We start from the raw sequence: 19,576 nt of genomic DNA, 5'->3' as shown, positions 1-19,576 counted from the left end.
CAACAATGCAGACGAGCTGAAGGCTCAAAAGTGCCTCAGCATAGCCACAGGCTGATCGCTTCCATGCCATACCTCACTGATGCTGGAGTTTGTGCTAAAGGAGCCCTGACAAAGTATTGAGTGCATAAATGAACATACTTGAAATAACTTGAACTTTTCTGCTTTGCAAATCCTTTTTTTGATTGATCTTAGGAAATATTCAATATTTTGAGATACTGGATTTTGACTTTCATGAGCTGTAAACCCTAATCATCAAAATTAAAACAAAAAAACTTTTGAAATGTCTTACTTTACATATAATGAACCTAAAATATATATGAAAGTTTCACTTTTTTAATTATTCACTTATTCCATGGCATCAGCATTTAGGCATGTAGATTTAGGTCAAGACGATCTGCTGAAGTTCAAACTCAGCATCAGAATGGGTTAAGAAGTTAAGTGACTTTGAACCTGGCATGGTTGTTGGTGCCAGACAGGCTGGTTTGAGTATTTCAGAAACTGATGATCTACTGGGATTTTCATGCACAACCATCTCTAGGGTTTACAGAGAATAGGCCAGAAAAGTGAGTATACAGTGAGTGGTGGTTCTGTGGGCAAAATGCCTTGTTGATGCCAGAAGTCAGAGGAGAATGGGCAGACTGGTTTGAGCTGATAAAAAGGCAACAGCAACTCAAATAACCTCTTGTTACAAATGAGGTATGCAAAGGAGCACTGCTGTCAGCTAACAACAGCGAAATCAAGCCTACAATTGCACAGGCTCACCAAACTGAACAATAGAAAATTGGAAAACGGTAGCCTGGTCAGATGACTCTTCAATTTCCAGCAAATTTGGAATATGATAGATTTACATCATGGAAGTACAGCTTCATAAAGAGCTTAATAAAGCTTGTAACAGTTCGTAGAACGGGAAGGAGGAGGGAACCGGCAAACATTTACGAGTTTAATAACAAAAATTAAACTAATTAAAAAAACAAACACAAAAGTAAAGTGGCAGCCCCTCACGGACGACTGCCGCACACAAAACACAAAATAAAGTCCAGGCCTGGTCCTCTCTCGTCTTCCACTGTCGTCACTCCTCCTTTTATCCTTTCGGAGCTCCTCCGTGGGACTCGAGACCGGTGAGTGGCGCAGGTGTTGCTCATTATCATCAACTCCACCGGCCTCGCTCTGTTCCCACGGCTCTCGGCCCCGCCCCACTCACTACAAAGCTCTTTAATGAACATAAATGTATACATGCACATACAATTATTAAAATAAAAAAAATGATTTATTTTTTATTAAAGTCAAATAATTTCTGTTTCATAATCTGTTACACATGACCCTGAAAGAAGATCCTACTCTGAAGCTACACCGAGTTAAAGTGTTAAAATTTGGGATTCATTTAAATTTTTACACACTAGACATAAACTTAGCAAAATAATAATTTTGTACATAAAAAAAACACTTTCACACCACAAAAACATTTTGTGTTGACAATTTCTCAGAAGTTGAAATGATGGCACTTATTTTTCTTAGGCAGAGAGGGAGACTGTGCTGAGCATGTGCTGAGTAAGTGTCATCACTCTGTTAGTGACTGAGGAACTATATTGTGTTTACAACTGCCTCCGGTCTCCCCTACTAGCACAGAAACATTTTTTTGCTAGCTAAAAATGAAGAAAAACAAGCACGCTGCTCAAGAGAACACCTCATTGTGCTGAAAATCCATACACAAAGCCCAATAACCAAAATTTAAACAGAACACTCACAACAAAATGTGATCTTATCTTCCAATCATTTACGTGATCTTGTGAACACATTAGCAAATATTTGTACAGCTCTTTCTCTGTAGTCCAAAATTACAGAATGGTTTTGCCGAACAAACACTTCAGCGTGACTTCCTCTGGCCACAGTTACATTAGTGATTAACCTCTGCATGAACCTCCTCTTTATGCTGCCGCTTAGGTCTGTGTGCGAAATCACAGAAAATAGTCTCCTGCTAGGAACACCAAGGAAGAAACTTCTACTGTTTAAGTGTCGAAGCCAAAAAGCACTCAAGATGTCACCCTGAGAAAAAAAAGTCCCGGTGGAATAATGGCCGCGCTATAAAAACTGTGAGCGTAAAACTTTGAGTGCTACACTAATGCTGAAAATTGCTGGCACTGACACATAATGTAAAGCAGGCTCTCAAAGCTACACAATTGTGGCCAAACATTAAGTATGTTGTGTAAGACGTCCAAAACGCAGAATGAGATGGATTGGCTTATTGAGTGGAGAGCCCACCTGGATGTACTTGTGGATGTGCCAGGAAGCTTGTTTGCCATCGTTGACAGACTCCACGGTGGTGTTGGCCAAGCCGGCGATGTCTCCGCCGGCAAAAACCCAGGGTTCACTGGTCTGCATGGTTTCGCAGTTCACCTCAGGTGTCCCCCATCCGTTCAGCTTTACTGGTTCCAGGGCCTTCTTCACTGTTCCAGCACATAATATTAAAGAGATTGGAGTGGTTAGAGTGTATCAAAACTAGACTAAAACAACTTTTTGTACAACTACGTCAGGACACACTGGGCATTAAAAAAATGCAAGATATTTAAAGTGTACCTGAATTATACTTGCAATATTTCCACTTAAGCACAATCAAATATACTTCAGTATATCTTTAGTTGGACTTCAGCACTACTTCCACACAATTAAAGTGCATTAAGTACAAAGTTAGTTGTTCCAATCTAGCAGACATTAAGTATACCAGTTTAGTGAACTAAAAGTACAATTACAGGGTATTTTTAAGTACATAAATATGCAAATGTATTTGTAATATACTTAGTATGAAATAAATGTGTTTCAAATCATCAAGATAACATAAGATAATACAAAATATTTTTTTTTTCTGTTACCAAATCCGAAGGCTACTGACTCCACAGGCAGTGTTTTTGTATAAAGGTAGTTCTTAAAGAAACTGAATGATTTCAAGTGACCTTTAGATTTTAACAAGCAAATATTTAATCTTTACAATATTATTTCTTAGAACTGGAGAGGGGGAAAAAATACATTTAAAGACATTTATAAATACATTTGCTCCATTTATTCATTCAGAAACTACCAAACCACTTGCACAGTATTGTGGGATATCATAGGCAGCTCTGTGCTGCCTTCAAAAGTCAAGCAGATGACGGCACTTTAGTAGACAGGATATTGCACAAACACTGAATTCATATATTTTGAATTTTTTTTTAAATTTTAAATAAAATGAAAACTAAAAGACTTTCAAATCACATGAGCCAATATTTTATTCACAACAGAACATAGATAACCTAAATGTTTAAACAAGATACATTTTACACTTTTATCCACTAAATGAGCTCATTTCAAATTTGATGCTTGCTAAAGGTCTCAAAAAAGTTGGCACGGGGGCAACAAAGGGCTGAAAAAGCAAGAAATTTTGAAAAGATTTAGCTGGGAGAACATCTATCAACTAAATAAATTAACTGACATCAGGTCTGTAACATAAAAGGGATGTCTTAGAGAGGCAGAGTCTCTCAGAGGTAAAGATGGGCATTGCCTCTCCAATCTGTGAAAGAATGCGTAAAAAGATTGTGGAATACTTAAAAACAATGTTCCTCAATGTCAAATTGCAAAGGCTTTGCAAATCTCATCATCTACAGTGCACAACATATTCAAAAGTTTCAGAGAAACTGGAGAAATCTCTGTGCGTAAGGGACATGGCCGAAGACCTTTGTTGGATGCCCATGGTCTTTGGGCCCTCTGACGACACTGCATCACTCATTGGCATGATTCTGTCATTGACATTACTAAATGGGCCCAGGAATACTTCCAGACACCACTGTTGGTAAGCACAATCCGCCGTGCCATCAGCAGATGCCAACTAAAGCTCTATCATGCAAAAAGGAAGCCATATGTGAGCATGGTCCAGAAGAACCGTCATGTCCTGTGGGCCAAGGCTAATTTAAAATGGACTGTTTCAAAGTGGAAAAGTGTTCTATGGTCAGACGAGTCCAAATTTGACATTCTTGTTGGAAATCACGGACGCTGTGTCCTCCAGGCTTAAGAGGAGGGAGACCTTCCAGCGTGTCATCAGCGTTCAGTTCAAAAGCCAGCATCTCTGATGGTATGAGGGTGCATAAGAGCATACGGTATGGGCAGCTTGCATGTTTTGGAAGGCACTATGAATGCTGAAAGGTATGTAAAGGTTTTAGAGCAACATATGCTCCCTTCCAGATGACGTCTATTTCAGCAGGACAATGTTAAACCACATACTGCAGCTATTACAACAGCATGGCTTCGTAGTAGAAGAGTCCGGGTGCTGAATTGACCTGTCGGTAAGCCCCTCGAGTCGAGTATCAGTTGCACGGGAAGCGGAACTCGGACATCTTTAGGTTTCAGCGCCACAGAGAAACATGGGAAGATCCGAAGCTTGCATCGGTTTTATGGGGTTTATGCTTAAAAAATGGAAAAACGATGTGCCTCGCGTATTTGTAACACTGATTCCAGGTATCCTGAGAGGATGGGCAATATAATATTTTTTTTTACATTTCCTGAATCTAAACAAAACAGAGCAAAATGTCCCTAAGTATTCAACCCCAATACAAATGAAGACAAAAAAAATATTTTCTGGTTGTCATATCTTTATTAAGTTACAATTTTCATCTGCTCAAGCAGAACGTTAATGTCATCTTGTGCTTTAGCAAGGTAACACTATCTCTGTTTAAAACTAGCTAATGCTAAAGTTAGTGAGCCCATGCTAATGTACAAACCAAAATAGCGGACTGTTCTCACGTCTTGTACAGTGTAGGGCAAAAACACATAAACGAAGGTCTACATTTCACTGTCTCTTCATATTAAACTGGTTAAATGTACATTAATTTAATCGCACCCTGCGCTGCATGAACAGTGTTGATCCTGTGCATGTTGTCATTTTTTGTCCGAGGGAGCAACAGTAACTAAGGGGGGTGGGGCTTACCGATAGGTCAGTTGGCCTGTCTGCAGTCCAGATCTTTCACCTATAGAGAACATTTGGCGCATCATTAAGCGAAAAAATACGTCAGACGACCACAAACTCTTCAGCAGCTGGAAACTTATATCAGGCAAGAAAGGGACCAAATTTCAACACCAAAACTCCACAAACCCACAACGTAGATGCCCAGACGTCTTCAAACTGTTTTGAAAAGAAGAGGAGATGCTACACCATGGTAAACATGACCCCGTCCCAACTATTTTGAGACCTGCAGCAGGCATCAAATTTGAAATGAGCTCATTTTGTGTATAAAATTGACAAATTTCTCAATTTAAACATTTGTTATGTTATCTATGTTCTATTGTGAATAAAATATTGTCTCATGTGATTTGAAAGTCTTTTAGTTTTCATTTTATTAAAATTTAAAAAACGTCCCAACATTTCCGGAATAAATCCATACTAGAATAATTCCACTGTGATCACTTTTAATGGCACTGTTGACCTTTGTGTTTTGAACAGCCATATACATTTAAAAAAATAATTTATATAATTTATGTCAGATGGCTCTCTGACTTTAATTCACATCAGATGTGATTCTGCTGCTTATAGCCTACCATGATCATTTGCCACCATGGAAAAGTTAAAGCTGTCACTGATGTTTGCAGTGAAACATTTGATTTGGTAAAATAAATGTATTTTCATGGGTTATTTTACCTACATCTATATGGCTCAGAATTCCCATAAGAATGGAATTTGCATGTTTAGATAAAACATTTAAAACCACATTTCGAAGCGTTTCAAAACGGATGCAAAAAAAAACTGATTTGTGTTTACAAATGTGCAACGTGAGTAAAAAACAAAAATCACGTGAGCCAGTGTAAACACAGCCTAATAGACATATTCAAAGTCACAAAACTTAGATTTTGATTGTATAGGATCTTTAGGTCCAAATACGTTTTGGTGCCACTGAGGACACATAACTGTTCACTTAGTGACTGCTGGATATTGTTTAGGCTGAAAAATGAAGACATGTCTTTGATGGAGGAAGAAATGACAGTCCCTCCGGATTCCTGCCTGAGACAAGCAGAGGAATTTGTAACCCTGACGGCCCTGTTGATGCTTTTGCTGTGGCTGTTATTGTTGAGTATATTTTCCCTTTCCTTTTTTTCGAGACCAATCCCCTGGTCCCTCCGTCAGCTCTCCTCGCCTGACGCTTCAGTGATCATGAAGACTGCCGGCCTCATCACTTTCAGCAAAAAAAGAAAAAAAACACATCCTCACACCCTCCTGTTTGTTCCCCTCCTCCCTCCACCTCTCTCTGTCTCATGCACACACGCGCGAGCTGTGGAGTGTGACAAATCTAAGGGACTCCTGAGATCTTCCCCTTAAATGAAATGGCCTCCTCTCAGAATTCAGTAGTAGTCTCCAGAGTAACTTCTCATACAACTGCTCATTGCCAAGCTCCATTAGAAGATGGAATGCAAGCCGCTGTGTGAAATACAAGCAGGAAGACACTGGCATGAAGAAATGCAACAGCTTACAGGAGACAAAGCCACTTTGGATGGATGAAAGTGAGAATGCAGAATGCATCACTGAAAATTTAAATATATGAATTCATTTATTGTTATGATGCTGAAAGAGTGATGTGAAAACATCACACTGCTTCAGAAAATGACAGTTTTGTTATTATTTATTCACTTCATATCAAATCTAAATCTGTATACTATTTTTCATAATTTTAATACTTATTATTTTAGTTGCGGAGGCAACATTTCTAATTTTCGTTAGAGTTAAATTAATGTAAACTTACATTCTTCATCAAATATTTTCATTTTATTTTCATGTTAATATATATTTCAATTCACTTGAAAATATTTTTAATATTTTTTGTTTTTTGGTTAAAAAACACTGGTCTTGATTCTTTAAAATTGCAATTTTTGTCTTTCACAAAAGAAAATAACAGCATACAGGATCAGAATACTTGAGAGGGACAAAATTATGACTTTTCTTTTCTTTTTTTTGGTGGACTAATTTAACTGTCTCAAAACTGCATTGCTTTGAGGCCTAGGGGCCTGAATACAGACAACGTCATGCTTCATGGGGTCCAGCAAAGGGTCCCCACAGTGGTAAAAGTAGCCATTCAGCTGCTCATCCCGCTGGCCAGTGGTGATATAATCATGGACAAGCCTGCCCACCCAAGATTGCAGGGGGAGAATTTCTCACTATCTCAGCTTTTCTCTTCTCTAACGCTGCAACACAACCCTCTTCTGTCGGCTCTGCCGGCCATTGGAGTGGATAAGTAATTCATATCTTGGGCAAGGTGCGGGGAGTGAGTGGCATTTATAAGCTTGCTATCTCTGAGCTTCAAGCCGGTGATGAAACAACTCTCTGCTCAGAGACATTATAGTGTTTAGGATGGATGACAGGTCCACTAGAGAGCAACAACACTGGGACAACAAAACGCTAAGTAAAGAAAAAAACATCACGAGGAGGTGAAAAATAGCTGGGTGAATGTGTGCCGACAAAAAGATACAAAGAAATGCAGCAAGGTACAAAAGTCTGGGGCCACATCTGGGATTTAAAATCTAATTTAAACCTGGAAATAAACAGTTTTGGAATCTAAAAATATAAAAACAAATAAATATTAAATATTTAATACTGTAACTCTTTGATTATTAAAGAAAATCATGCGAAACAAATACTATGACAAATACTAAGACATAAAAACCAAATACTGAGACATTTTCAAACTGTTAGTTAAATTTAGTTAAAGTTACATTCTTCATCAAATATTTTTATTTTATTTAATTTTCATATTTATTTCAATTCACTTAAAAACATTTTTTAAATAGTTTTAGATTTGGTTAACGATAAAAACATTGGTCTTGAGTCTTTAAAATTGCACTTTTTGTCTTTAATAAAACAAAATAACAGCATGGATCAGAACGTTATGAGAGGGAGTTTAAATAAATTTAACTCTAATGAAAATTAGAAATGTTGCCTTCGCAAGTAAAATAAAAGGTTGAAGTATTAAAATGACAAAAAACAGTACAGAGATTTAGATTTGATATGGAGTAAATAACAAAACTGTCATTCTGGTATTTGGTTTGTATGATTTGAGGATATGTTTCATGTTTTAAGTGTTTAATAGCCTCTTTTCTTTTACAAATTATATAATAAATATATAAATATGAAAATATATAAACTGTAATAAAAATATTATATTTTTTTATTATAAAGATTAAATGATAATCTTAAACAAATTTGATAAAGATTAAGATTAAATGATCAATTTAAAAGATAAAGATTAAACAAAAATACGTTCGTTAATATATATATAGTGAAGGAGCACAGAATTTGTGATCCAGACATAATATGTGAATGTGTGGTTGATGTTTTTGGTTAATCTATTGAAATAAGGTTGTATTTGTGATGGTGGATTGATAAAGGATTCCCATAATGAAACAAGGCTCTCTTTTGAGGGTCTTATCATCTCCTGCCTCTCCCTCAGTGTGATGGTTATCACGCTGTGGCTACTAAAATCTGCTAAGGACAGATAAGTGGGGCGGCGCTGAATGCTTATTGACGAGAGAACAGTCTGGATTCTGTGATGGCTCGCTGGGGAAATCTTTCACATGGACCACAGGTATGCCAACATGTGCTCCTTTAAACTACATTAGAACCAGTTTTTAACTGGCCCAGTGTGGAATACAAAATAATACGAACTGGAATCATTAATTTGGGTACCTTCAAACTACATTGCCCAGGAAACAAATAGAGTTAGAGCATGATGAGAAATGTAATTCTCACTACATACAACATACAGTATGCAGCTTCAAAAAGGAGTAAAAATGTATAAAAATAAACCCATATAAACTATAGCTACAGCTATTGTCCTTTCTGTGTCACCAGGCTCAACCCCGACCTCACCTTCTGGATCGTTCAACATGGAGCCAAAGGCACTGATGATGAAGTCTGCTTTCAGGTGGACAATTTGCTCCTCATCAACAATCCAGGTCCCATCATCCTGCTGCTCTGTGCGGCAAAAACGCAGGCCTACGACACATCCATCTTTCGTGATTACTTCACAAGGGGACAGGAAGGGCAGGAACTCACACTTTTCCTCTTTGGCCACCTCCATCTTAAAAACAGAAATCAAAAGAGCAGCATGTGATCCTAGTTGTAATTGCATTCATCTTTAGAAGGTGGTCATGAGACTAAAATTTAAGTATTGGCTATACTTCGGAAACTTCACAGACACCTGAACATCTTCCTGAGCCTGCTTACAGACAGCATCAGCTGTAACATTTATTTGGAGACCCAAATCTTCCCAGTGAAAATCTCCTAAAAGTTTCTACAAAGCCAAGTTTCAAATCCCAGAAAGCATTTTTGTATCGTCTACTCTCTACTTAACCCTCCAGTTTATCCTACTCATTCCACTGTATCTCCTGATAACTTTTCCAGAGCATTGCTTCTTTCCCCTTAAGAATCTCCAATAAAACACTCCAGTATAAACCACTGACCAGGCTCACAAGCACAAGAGTCCAAAACCCTTCCACATGCACTTTTTTACCTCCTCTTCAAACCTTTTTAGTCTATCTTAGATTCTTTTTCATCACCTCCACCATCACCTGACCTTCCTAACTTCAGGTCCTCTTCACATCGGTTTGTAGTCATGAACATCTGACAGGTTATAGGAATCTTTACTGCCCTCTCTCAACAGTGAAGAGCAGTAGTTCTCAACTGGTAGGTAGTGACCCCAAAATGGGTGACAAGTCTGTTCTGATGGACGGAAGGGTTAAAATAAAATAAAATTTGATGTCCATTGTGAAGCAAGACAATTGTAGAACCACACAGAATTTGGTGTGTTCAACCGTATCCAAAACTACACCTGCAAGAACAATTTCATTGATGTAAATTGGTTTCTAAATAGCACACTCCTCAAAAACAGCCCTAATAAAAGCAGTTGAATTACAATGTCTGCAGTACCTTTTTTTTCATCGCACCTTCAGAAATTAACCCACTAGATATAATGGGAAGCACCCACTTCATGTCCAAACCCACTGGAGTTCCACAGGGTTCAGTACTCAGACCAGTTCTGTTCTTCCTTTACACCTTTCATGGCTTCATCATTCTCATTGAGCTGATAATCAATTAATTCTCTTTCTCCCACCCTCTGACAACCACGTTTCTCACAAATCGCCTCATGTCTGGCTAGCATTTCTACCTAGATGAACAGTTGTCTTCCAAAGCTAAATTGATAAAAAAAAACAAGATTATGTGCATCCCATTTAAAATCCATCCTTGCCAAGACCTTGTCATTTCAGTAAACAGCTCCACCATATCATCCACACAGAAAGCCAAGAACCCTGATGCTGCACTGGACAGCAACCTGTCATTTGCACCAAATAAACAAACCACAGTCAAGACACACAGATTGCTCCTGCTAAATATCCAGAGTCAGCCCTTTCCTTACCAGGGAACAGTGCTGTAGGTTTTATTCGTACATTGGCCGAACGTCAACCCCTATCATCTAAACCTCCACCCCCATTCTGCAGTTTGCTCCATTGCACACTGACATTTGAAATTGGAAACAACGTTCCAAATATATTATATTATTTAAAAAAGAAACCAAACAATGTATTGTTTATTATATGTATATATCAGCTTTATTTGTACTAGCAAGCACTTTGTTTGTATTTGTATACAAATCATTTATTTTCCAAGCTAATGTGCTAAACTGTATGCTTACCATCTGTTGATCACGATGGTCTCATGCGACAAGCTAAAGAGCTTTTTGTAAATCGTTCTGGATAAACGTCTGCTAAATTCCTTAAATGTACATGAACAGAGAGTAGAAATATAACTAACACCTTTCATAAAAAATTATGAAGAGGCTTAATTTACGGCCATGGTGCTTTAGCACACCTCTGTTTGAACGTTCACAGAGCAAAAGCAGAGCTAATAGTTGCTGTAGTTACACATTTCTAAGTTTAACTTTCTTGTCACTGTTGCCATGGCAGCATTGCAACAGCTGTCATTGAGAAAAGAATATGCCTTAATTACTTTGTTAAAAAGCTCCACAGAAAAATAAATCTTATTATATAAAGCTAAACATGGTCACCTTTACAGAAACTTCTCTCACTTTGTTTTCCTGCAAAACTCTTTTTCAACCGCTTTTACTCCAATGTTTTTTTTCTCTGAGATGGGAAAGTATTTTTTATGTTTAATACCTATTGTGTTGGACAACAGCTAACTTAGGCACTAGGTAAAGTATAGACTTATAAATTGTATACAGTATAAACTAGAGGAAAGTAAGATTTAAATTAATTAAATTGCTATTTATAAACTGTAGATAGCATAAAGTGGAAGACAATATGGCAAACATGTAAACATTTTCACAGATGAATCGACAGACTAACCTCTGTTCAAGTCTTAACAGTGCACACACATACAGTCCTGTGAAGGTTACTAAACATTCCCCTCAAAAACTGTATTTTTCTATCACCATTTAACTACATTACTAGTTTTTCAAAATGTACATAATACTTTATACTGTATGTGTAATACATAAAATTGTCTCATATGTCTCAAAATATGTCTCATAAACAATACTGTATATTCAGTTCTATGTATTAAAGTATAACCATTGTATATAATGTTTATTTGTGTGTAACTGAAAAAATATTTTAAAGGAAATAGAGGCAGAATTAATCGCTTTAAAAAACATAAGCCTTCTTTTTTCACGTACATTTGTTTTTTAACCTTAGTGTTTCACATGTTTTTTTTGTTTTTTGTTTTTATCTCAGATGTCCAGTTATCAGAAAAAGGTCCACTTTTAACTCCATCTCACTCCACTCTAGATCTTACACTAGATTTCAGATCAGTTATCACAGATATTTTACTCAATCTTTTTACTGTCAGCTTACTCCATTAAGTAAGGCCATTCAGTTTTTCTCAGATGACTTTTATCGCTTTTATTCTGACTGTCTGTTGTGCAATCTACGGCTAGCTGTGTTAACTTTGATAAGGTTCCATTTGAAACGATTAATATTTCATGTAACTATTCCACATTACAGACAGAATTTTGCAAAATATCAGTAATAACTGAGACAACGGCTTTCGAAACTAGGCTACATTCTCAATTGAGCAGGTTCTAGAGGAAAGGTGAATAATGAATATAACTTCACTTTTTTTAATTCCCTTGAATACATTATGTCCATTTGGGAATAGTTTTCATTATTTTAGGGTTTTATGCAACAGTCTGTCAGGTGCCAGACAAGATCATTTTAAAGGTGAACTGTGTCATTTCTGTGCAACTGAGCACTGCAAACAAACAGGAAGCTCGGCCACAAAACTGTGGTTAAGCCAATTTTGTTACTGCTGACCCACTCTGACCATAAAAATAAAAAATAAACACATACAAAACAGATATTAAATACTGTACTTCACATATAAGGAGATTTAAAAAAAAGAAATTGTTTGGAATTGTCTTCATTTATGCAAAATAAATTAAGTGATACTCAAGGCAGAATACTTCTTTGAGTAAAAGAGCTTTAAGAGGTACACCATAATCTGTCTATCTACTTGTCATTTGAGTGAGCAGTAGAGATGGAGAGAGTTTGCTAGAATTCTAACAAAAAAAAAAAAACATGTCAAAATCAACACAAAATGTAATTTAAGAGGACAGAAAGAGAAAATGTCTTCTTAAAGACGTGGGGTATACAGCTGTTCCTTCAATAGGAATTTATTACTGGCTGCAGGTGCTGCTGAACTGTTTTTTTTTTACCTCTTCTGGAACTGCGCGAATGTTGGTGAAGCCCTTTCTAAAGACCACAAAGACTCGTCGAGCTCCACAGCGGAGAGCAGAGGTGGCGCAGTCAAACGCTGTGTCTCCTGCGCCTAGGACTATCACATTCCCATGCAGCTTTGGCAGCTGTGAACGGCAATTACACATGCCTGCAAAAGACATATGCCACATAAAAAAAAAACACAACAAATAACACAAATTGTAAGTAAAATTCAGTGCATTGAGATTTAACCAGCATCAAATATCATTAACAGAAACTATTAACAGTTTAACCACTGAATGCCACAATTGAGGAGAGTTTTTTTTTTTTTTTTTTTTTTTTTTTTTTCAGTCAGTGTAATATTATTACAAGAGAACACAACAGGAAATAAGCAAAATTACTTTAAAATGATAGCAGCTGGTATCCAAAGGTATACTGTAAATTCACACTAAATATTTTATGGTGCACCATGTTGAAAGGAATATAAACTGGAATCTCTTTCAGTACCTATTTTACTGGCCTTTGCAACCAAGGGTAAGAAATCCTTTGATGTGTAGAATCCCTGTTCTGTGGTCAAGCCCTCAAAGATCTTGTCCCTATTGGCTTGTGGAAGACCTGTTCAGTGTGAAAAAAGTAATAATTAAGAATGTAAATTGTGTGTTAGGATGAATACACCTGGAGGCAATGTGTGACCAGGTGCATAAAACAACACTGGAAACATTGTGTTCTTACATATTGTGAGCCAAGTGGATTCAGAACGCAACTTCAAAAAAAAAAAAAAAAAAAAAGACAAGACAAACAAACAAACAAACAAAAAGACGGTATGAAGACATTTATTTCCATGAAAAAAACTTCAAATGTTAAGTGTCACACAGGAAATTATGAGAATGTCAATTAACTTTTTTTTTTTTCATTGTAAATTATATGCCTGGTTCTTTTTACTTCCAAAACTGTATATGTATATTCAGCATTATTTTAATATAAAATTACATGAAATGTCCCGTTATATCGATACAAGTTTTTCTCTGTATATAGTAACGGAACATAGTGTTAACCCATTAACAGGATTTTAAGGTAGCATTTTTACAGTGTTTTCCTTTAAAATTACAATCATGTTTGTACAGTGATTAAGCATAAATAATAGTCTAAATTGCCTAAGTCTTAATTTCATTTCTGTTCATCATTTGCTTCAAATTTAATTTATTATCTACCCACCTTCATGTCACTTTTAACTTGAAAATGAGTTCAAGTATAATGAGTTAACAGAAAAAAAGAAGATCACTTGCTGTCAAGCTCAGTGGCAATTTAGCACACCAAATAATAAATAAACTATAATTTAATTAATTATATGAATTCATCCATCTGTTCATGTATAGTATCCAACTATATTATAACATATTATATTAGGTTACACTTTTTTAAGATGTTCTTGTTACAGTGTAATTATATCTTTAAGGACTGAGTAATATTAAAGGGAAAGGGAAGTGGTATGGCCAAGTATGGTGACCCATATTCATAATTTGTGCTCTGCATTTAACCCATCCAAGTGTACACACAGTAGTGAACATACACCCGGAGCAGTGGGCAGCCAATGCTGCGGCGCCCGGGGAACAGTTTGGGGGTTCGGTGCCTTGCTCAAGGGTCTCACCTCAGTCGTGGTATTGAGGGTGGAGAGAGTGTTGGTTATTCACTCCCCCACCTACAATCCCTGCCGGACCTGAGACTCGAACCCACGACCTTCAGGTTACAAGTCCAACTCTCTATCCATTAACTGCCCTTAATTAACTACATGTACTTACTACAGTATATGGTTAGGGTTAAGATTAGGGTTTGGCTTAGAGTTACTTGCATGTAATTATGCATAATTTATTGTTATTGTAATAGTAAGTGCATGTAACGTGTAATGACAACACCTTAAAATTAAGTGTTATATGTTATGTTATATTATATTATATTATATTATATTAAACATGCTAAACAAAAACAGAACCACAAATCCACCAAGTGAGTTGCAACTGTCACTTGTGCCCCCTCAAAATAAAATGAGGTGCATGACGCCCCTGAACACTAATATTCACAGAACATCTGGCATATTGTAGTAGGGCAAACGACCCATGTTAAAACCTCAGCGAAGTCATGATTTATGCTGCTGATATCAACATTATGAGTACAAACATTAACTGTAACTACAGAGCATAAACACACTTCAGCAATTGAATATAAATCAATGATCTAAATAGAGTTTGTTTGGAATTATGTCCTCCGCAGACATGTAACGTACAATAATGGACTAGAGCAATGGCAGGCGGCTTCCTTAAGAAGTATGTCGATAAGACAAAGGGCAAACAGAAATAAATCTAAGGGATACTTAAACCCCTGTCACTTCAAATCTGTCTATTATGGCTGGCACGCACCCCAAGGATGTACTGCATGATGGAGGCCATCAATCTCTATCTCATTATGCCCATCATCACTGTTTGAGCGATGAACACGAAGGCCTCGTGTGTGATGGGAGGGAAAAGCCATTGTGTGCCTTGAAGCAACAGACGAAAACTTTGTACGCCGAAGCAACAAAGAACAGATTAACAAGTACGACATGCAGAAGGTAACTGGAAGTTCACAGATGCTCCAGGTACAAACTAAATATTGCCTGTACTTCTATCCAATCATTATAGGCTATAATTAAGTCTGTTCTGTACAGAGTAGGTGCTTCATACAAGGCAACATAAGGATAACGCTTAAATTCACAAAGTTCTGCAGCTGAGAGATGTCTAAAAATGTGTTTTTGCCTTGAACCGGCTAAGAGCAGTTGCTTCGTAGCACCATTTGATACTTCTCAGATCAAATCCATGCACAAATTAAATACTAGTCTTTTCCCGTATGCCTATAATGCATTAAGCAACTGCAAGAGCTGAAGAAAAATACTGTGATTCACAGACTGGTAATGGTTTTATAGGAAAGTAGAGAAGTAGATGTGGTTTTAGAAATTAAATCTTACAAGGAACCCTGAAGGTGTTTTGCGAGTTCCTCTTATATCTATTTAAAAATAGTTTTAAAAAAGCCCATATTTGGTACTTAAAAATAGCAACTACTACTCCAGCATGATTTAAGATGATCCAAAGAACAAGAACATATGTCAGTCTATACACACTGTATGTGTCATAAATGTGGTCACTTGATTACCCAAGTAAAAAAGTAATATATTTAAAATCCATTTATTTCGTACTAAGTATATTGTTCAAATCTATTAACTTATTTACTGACATATTTCTCAATACTTACTGACATAAAAATTATAATTTAATAACTTTATTTGGAGTACTACTTGTGCACAATGAATATTTCTTATTATTAAGCCTAAAATGTGTTTTAATGTCACTGTTGATGAGGATTATTTGATCTTTGAATAATATCAGTCTTTAAATGCAAGATATTTAAAGTGTACCTGAAGTATACTTGCAATAGCTCCACTTTAGCACAATCAAATATACTTCAGTATATCTTTAGTTGGACTTCAGCACTACTTCCGCACAATTAAAGTGCATTAAGTACAAAATTACTTGTTGCAATTTAGCAGACTTTAAGTATACCAGTTTAGTATACTAAAAGTAAAACCGCAGGGTATTTTTATTAAGTACATAAATATGTAAATGTATTTGTACTTTACATAAAATTTGTATTTCAAATACATTTTAGTATATTTATTTTTCACTATGGTAGTGACCATGACATGCAGAATCCAAAATATTGCCTTTTTTTTTTTTTTTACCTTTTAGCTTTCATTTTTTTTTACGTATTTAAATATTTATGGGATTCTAAATTTAATTTAAACCTGAAAAATAAACAATTTGTTAGGATTTTGACAATTCTAAAACAAAAGTAGTGTCTCAGAACCCTGTATATCTATGGAAGACATTTTACAGGAGCTGTTTTTGTCGTGTTTTACCCTGAGGCGGATGTTACAAACATTAGGATTTTGTATTTGGATCAAGACATTTGTTTCCAGATTTTATACTCGAGTAATAAGGAAACACTTTGTTTTCTGTTCTGTGTCCTGTTGTGATCTTCTAGGCTAACTATTTACAGCATGACCAATGGGGAAAAATAAAACAAGTTGAGTTTTTAAGTAATGATTTAGATGGATTTTGGTTTGCATTGCTCCTGGATCAGCACCACAGCGAGGACATAAATCGAAGTTTGTGTGACTAACACCAACACCAAGAAGTAATATACTACAATAAAACGTAACCAGCGCAGTTTTTTGGAGTTCTGCTATAAATGTAAAGAACAACATATTGATATCCAATATACCATTTGCAGTTCAACTTTAGTTGAAAAGTAGTTCTTGGACTGCTTTCTTTAACAGCTTAACTGGCATATATGCAGTAAAACGACACAAAACAGTTAAAAAGATAGTTTTATCCTTCCCTGGCAGTGATTGCCTTAAATCTAGAGTTTTCCCCCAGGAGTCCCCTTAGGCACTCCAGGAAGTCCATGGAGAAAATGCCTAAAAAATATAGCATTTAAAATGTAAATGATATTTTTAACTATGAACTTATTTCTAGCTGTCAAACTAATGATTTGTAAGCATTACATAATGCAGTAAAATGTTAAAGTTTTTAATTAAAGTTAATATAAAACGACACTAAGAAAACAATATATTTATTAGGCAACTCCTGGCATTTCATAAGCTTTTGTAGGAAACTCAACTAACGCGACATTATGATATACACGCTGACCTCAGTAAGACCTCCTCAGAGTCATAGTCATTAGAACTGAACATCTAGACCAATCTGCCTACCCATATGGTGTAGTTTAGAAGCTGCATTCATCTTTTTCAATGCTTCAGATAAACCCACATGACTGCTGCTAACCTTAAAGCATTCCGGGCTTAATTGCCTCCATTGTGAACGGTTTTGTGGTGGGTGTACACAGAAAACAATATTTTCAAGGCAACGGTCCAAAAATTTATATTTTGATGATAGCCATTACTGAGCCGGGGAGCGTACGACATGGCAATCACATGATAAAATGACAAAAAAGGGTGTGCGTGAAACACGTCGGTTATTTTTACAGGCCAAAAAGAAACATCCTTATCTGTGTTTTTCAACCATTTCTCTCTCTCAAAGGCAAAGGTACACATTTGCATGTCAATCACTGTAGAGGCTGACATTAGAGACAACATGAGAGAAAAAAAATATCACAGAGGCGCAAATGTAATCATTTCCTTTATGATTCCCAGCTTATTACCATTGCTTTATGAGAAAAAGAAATCCCAGAGCAGTTCTGAGACTCGCCCGTCTCAATAACAATGAAGCTTAGCTACCAAAAAGTAGTGCTATTCAAACATAATAAATGATACGTATTCCTATTAATTATGAGGAGAAGAAAGAAGCACAAAGTACACAGTCCCCCTCGAGGAATGTTTGAATTTCTCAAATCAAATCAATACACCAGTGCACACAATATTTCCTTACTTTAATAAAAATAGAAGGCAAAATGACTCAACGGACACATTTCTTTCTGCTCAAAGAAACCACAAATGCCAAGCATTAAAGGATTAGTTGAAAAAGTTGAAATTGTCATCATTTACTCAACCTCATGTCCATATAAATTTATATGACTTTTCTCAGTCACACTTTATTTTAATGTCCAATTCTCACCATTAACAAACGATTAACTATGACTTTTTGAATGAATATACTCCTAATCTGCTGCTTATTAATAGTTAGTAAGGTAGTTGTTAAGTTTAGATATTTGGTTGGATTAGGGATGTAGAATATGGTCATGCACAGTATGTGCATTGTAAGTACTAATAAACAATTAATATGTTAATAACAGGCATGCTAATAAGCAACTAGTTAATATTGAGAATTGGTCCCTATACTATAGTGTGTCCTTTTTCTTCTTCTGTGGAACACAAAAAGAGATATTTTGAATAATGTACTGGTCGACCTTTTTAGAATTAGAATGAATAAAGATTGGAGTTTTCATGCTTAAAAAATGCCCATAAAAAGCACCATGAAAGTGGTCCACACAACTCATGCACCAAAAATTAAGTCATTATTTTATTGATGATCTTCCTCTCCAGTGAGCTGTTAACAGCTGTGACTTTGTGGTTTGTGAACTGGATCAATTGATTCATTGAAAAGATCTGACTCAAAAGAACAATTCCTTGCAAATCAGACTTCGCTACTTCTCGCAAGAACTTTAAAGCGAGATAAAGATGATTTCAAAAAATTCAACTATGTTCTGTTCCTCACACAAATACAGCTTCAAATGGAGACATATTATGAAGGCCTTTCATGATATTGTGAGGGTAGCAGTAGATTGTAAGAAAGGGAATTGGATTAAATGATTAAACGAAATGAGATCTGTCGTTTAAATGGAATATCGAGTTATGACATATAAATAAATAAAATTAAAGACGCATGGCTGAATCGTTCACAGTAGTAACATGTATTAAGAAAATAGACAGGGTGAATTTCAATTTAATTTCAAAAATTTTCCTTATGTGTTCAATTGATGAAAAAGTTATATTATACATTGTTGTGACAAAAAATAACAACTCTCATTTATTGGTAACTCTGAACCACTTTTCTCATTTATTGGTGATCTCCTTGAAGTTAAACATGGACATTATGTCTGGATGGAATAATGAATGTGCCATTTAACAAAGAGCGCAGATATGTGTGTGTGTGTGTGAGTGTGAGTGTGTTTGTGTGTGTTCAAAAAGGAATGACAGATTGAAGGACACAGAATAGATGTGGTGATGGAGAGCAAGGCAGAGTACAAGACATGCAGGAAGACAGAAAAAAGAGACAATGAAATAGGGAGCATT

General features: G+C 36.1%; 1 protein-coding gene across 1 annotated transcript in view; it reads right to left on the bottom strand.

The window, feature by feature from the left end:
* Positions 1 to 19,576, bottom strand: part of LOC306881360 (dihydropyrimidine dehydrogenase [NADP(+)]) — a 170,053-nt gene that overhangs the window by 107,505 nt on the left and 42,972 nt on the right. The window contains exons 9-12 of the mRNA XM_079435424.1: positions 13,243 to 13,350; positions 12,735 to 12,904; positions 8,876 to 9,086; positions 2,260 to 2,444 (exon numbers count right to left, since the gene is read on the bottom strand). Coding sequence (XP_079291550.1) covers positions 2,260 to 2,444; positions 8,876 to 9,086; positions 12,735 to 12,904; positions 13,243 to 13,350 — 674 coding nt within the window. The remainder of the gene's footprint in view (positions 1 to 2,259; positions 2,445 to 8,875; positions 9,087 to 12,734; positions 12,905 to 13,242; positions 13,351 to 19,576) is intronic.

Source organism: Barbus barbus (genome assembly GCF_936440315.1).
Source record: "Barbus barbus genome assembly, chromosome: 15".
Classification (NCBI taxonomy): Eukaryota; Metazoa; Chordata; class Actinopteri; order Cypriniformes; family Cyprinidae; genus Barbus; species Barbus barbus.
This window is presented reverse-complemented; position numbering and strand designations above follow the sequence as displayed.